Source organism: Gnatocerus cornutus, unplaced genomic scaffold (genome assembly GCF_029298725.1).
Source record: "Gnatocerus cornutus isolate USDA-ARS CGAHR unplaced genomic scaffold, icGnaCorn1.1 ctg00000145.1, whole genome shotgun sequence".
Lineage (NCBI taxonomy): Eukaryota > Metazoa > Arthropoda > Insecta > Coleoptera > Tenebrionidae > Gnatocerus > Gnatocerus cornutus.
In genome coordinates this window covers 142551-146205 of record NW_028275485.1, presented here as the reverse complement: position 1 = coordinate 146205, position 3655 = coordinate 142551, and the positions used below count along the sequence as shown (strand labels likewise).

At 38.0% G+C, this 3655-nt stretch overlaps 1 protein-coding gene across 1 annotated transcript; it reads right to left on the bottom strand.

Moving 5' to 3' along the window:
- Positions 1–1980: 1980 nt before the first annotated feature.
- On the bottom strand, positions 1981–2983 carry LOC148165909 (uncharacterized). The gene is made up of 4 exons (XM_088049631.1): positions 2722–2983; positions 2470–2668; positions 2121–2425; positions 1981–2069 (listed from the first exon to the last, which is right to left on the bottom strand). The coding sequence occupies exons 2-3, from the start codon at positions 2599–2601 to the stop codon at positions 2156–2158; spliced, it is 402 nt and encodes a 133-aa protein (XP_087905757.1). The 5' UTR covers positions 2602–2668; positions 2722–2983; the 3' UTR covers positions 1981–2069; positions 2121–2155.
- Between the last annotated feature and the right edge of the window lie 672 nt (positions 2984–3655).

Sequence of the window (3655 nt, the reverse complement as noted above, 5' to 3'; positions counted from 1 at the left end):
GCTAGGACATGCGTCAACAGTCTTTGGTCCATAAATAATATTAAATAAAATATTAACAAAGTCGTAAATCTTAAATCAAAGTTTTGATTCGTTTTTCTGAGGTTAAAATTAACAAGTTAAGTAGTTTATTGTATTTATTTACACTGAAAAATGAATGCATAATGTGTGTATAATTGGTTGCCTACCTACATTGCAAATTTTAAGTAAACTTATAATTACGTTTTGAATCCGACTTTAGAGTACAGAATCTTGTTCCTGAAGTCTAAATTAATGAAAAAAAAATGTTTCAAGAGGGTTTCGATTAAATTTCAAATATCAGTCGCGAAGAAACCTGTTTAGTTTTCAACCAATCACACACAGCCCAAATAAGAACCGGCAAATTTAAAGAAATTTATTAATAACACAAACATTAACATGAATAAATTAATGAGTACAAAGTTTCTACTTAAAAACTACAACAGGACTTAGAAAGACGTTGAAAACCGCCTCGACTACACTCCTTACATTAAATCTCGCTTCTTTCGGTCTTTTGACCGTCGTTAAATTGTTGTTACTACAAGCGAGACAGCCGATTTCGTCTAACCCGACTTGTACCTTGAACCCCCCACCTCGTTGTTGAAAAGTGTCCCCCCTTAAAATCCCCGCTTGCACTTTCGTGGTGATTTCGAACGTGTACAAGTTGTACCTCTTGTCGATTTGATCGCGCTGTAAAACGAGCTGCACTCTTCGCGGACTGCTTGCGTGATCGAAGATGGTGCGAAAACTGTTCGAAACCGAGCGGATTTTAACATCGTTTTTCAGTTTTCTGGGTTGATTTCAGGAGGATTAGAACCGAGAAGACGACTTGGATGAAAGCCGTGAATTTCTTGTACCGTGTTTGGGCGGTGAGGACCACGAAGAGGCAGAGAGACTGAAGATGAGGCCGGTGAAAACGAAGAAGGGCTAAGCTTCCGCGGAGTCAACGTCACGTGCATCGGAAGTCGTGGAACTCTCGCTTCACCTGCAACATTTGGAACGTGACAACTTGTCACTAGCATCAGCACCACCAGCAGCTGCGTTTCTGACTTCGCCAAAAAGAAAAAGGCTAGGAACCATACCAACTTCAAGTACAAGATCTTAAGGGCTAGATGTGGGTGGAGAATCGACCTCTGGACGGACCAAAGGGATGTGATCCAAAGCCTTCAGATCAGGATGGGATTAACAATGGGTAAATGTCCGTGGGAATAATCCACCGTGGCCGATGGGTAAAATGATGTATAATAACGCAAGTTTACACCAAAAAACAAGCGAGATATCGATATGAGAAGTTTGGCATTGTTTTTTTAATCATGAATTTTCGCGAAAATTTGTTTCATAAAAATATTATAATCTTCTATAACTAGACATTTAACAATCGTAGATAATATATATTAAAGAGCCACTTTGGGGTGATAAAAAATGACATAATAATTAAGTAGAAGCGAAAATTGCAAACGATTTGAGCACTTGTTTAGAAATGATAAGACAACAACGCTCGAATTCTGTTTTCGTGTTTGACGATCATCGCCTTCAACTTTCTTATTTCGTCGGCGAATTCTGGCAACGTTTTCTCCTAAATCAACAAAATTAGTTTAAGAAAAACCACAAACCTAAACTTGTGTTTGGTTTTGAGTCTTCCCCGATTTCGAAGAGCTTCGACACAGAAATGATCGCTTTCGATTCCATCCTTGAGCGAAATCAACAGACTCTTCAGTCGACAGCGCGCGCGCGCGCGCGCCGCACTGTCACCCAAAGTATCTGGATAGTCCGGTCAGTCCGGAGTTGTTTAGCCTCTAAAACCTCGAGATTTCGCATCCTCTCTTCGGCATCATTCCTATGCCTGAGTTGAGTGTTGATGTAATATCACGCCTTCCACCATCTTCCTTCCTGCAAGAAGTGTAAAAAAGTTTCATCAAGAACATGTTTGTTTATCTCACCTGAAAAACTCTTCTTACTCTGTGCAGTCAATTGCTGTTTCTTCACGGCAAAGCTTTTAATTGCGCCTGCTTCTTGACCAACAGGAAAGACAACAAAGTTGTGTTAAGCTGCAACTAAGAGATTAAGGTGAGACCATGAATGGAGAGAAAAGAAAACAAACAAACCTTCCATCCTTCCTGAACAAACAGATCTCGCGTTTTCAAGAAACCAATAAATGATGTTTCCTTGACTTCACAAAATAGCTCACAAGACACCAGATGACCTTCAGAGCCTTTGTAGTACATATTTTCTTTCTTGACAACTGCATCTCGATGATGCTCTGTTTCCGTTGGTTGAGTTCCTTTGGCTCTTCTCTAGAGGAGAATACTCGTTTTCTGCTCGTAGACTCAACATTGCAAACTTCGTGCTCCCGCAATGCAATCAGCAACACTTGAAACATCTCCCAGTCACTGAACGACATCTTCAACCACTGGAAAAAGAACATTTGACTTTGAATTTAACCTTTTTCATCACCTTTTTCGTGATGTTATGCTCCTTGATCAATTCACTGTTCTCTGGGAGCACTGAATGGGTGGTTTCTTCAATTCTGTGCAATAACATGCAGAGTCCTTTAGCGTTGAGCGACGACAACCGCCTTTTCGACATCTTAGGCTATGGGTATCATCCATCGATTCAGTCTCTTAATAATAAACTCTGGTAATGAAGTTGGAACCTGAAATACCACGAAACATTTCAAGGCTGGAATTCAAACAGTTTTCAGCTTACCTGCGTTTAAAAATTTCAATAAGACCCATCAATTTGTTGCAAATCAACTCCAACTAAAAATAGCTTCAAATGAACTTCTTAACTTGTGTAATTTCTTTGCTACCATGCCCAGAAGAACGAGAAAGTAAACAGTAAAGAATTTTGGTAGTCTCTTGTGCAAGCAGGATCGTTGTTAATCATTTGTTGTACTCTGAAAATAAGTTTAGTAAATCATGAACATAACCTCAATGTGTGCTGTCAAAATATTCAAGTTAAGACATACGTTAAGATAGAGACACAATACCATTTTTAAATAATTAATAGAATCGTAACCAAGTCGTGAATGTTAAATCAGACTTCAGATTCTTACTTCTGAGGACAAAATTAATAAAAAGAGGATTTTCTTGCTTTAATTTTCATCGAAAAACTGCAAACCAAATAAAAGTTTGAAAAATTAATAAAACATTAACGGAGCGTCGGATCGAAAAATCTTTGACGGATTCTTGTTCCTGAGGTCCAAATTGATGGAAAAAGTCGGTTTCAAAGAGATTTTATTTTTTGTCGAAATCGCCAAAAATCCATGATGTTTAGTCTTTGAACTTTTTTTGGCGAAAAACGCGAAAGTTCGCAGATCGACACGAAACTATGCACATGGCATAATTTGACATTTCCACATCCATTTTTGGTCTCCGTTCCTCGCTATCTGCAAGATTTTTTGAGAAAATGCAAATTAAAAATTTTAAAATTCAATTTCCCGCGTCAAGCAATCTGTCAACGAAGCATAGAAGCTAGGACATGCGTCAACAGTCTTTAGTCCATAAATAATATTAAATAAAATATTAACAAAGTCGTAAATCTTAAATCAAAGTTCAGATTCGTTTTTCTGAGGTTAAAATTAACAAGTTAAGTAGTTTATTGTATTTATTTACACCGAAAAGTGAGAGAAGTTTTTCCA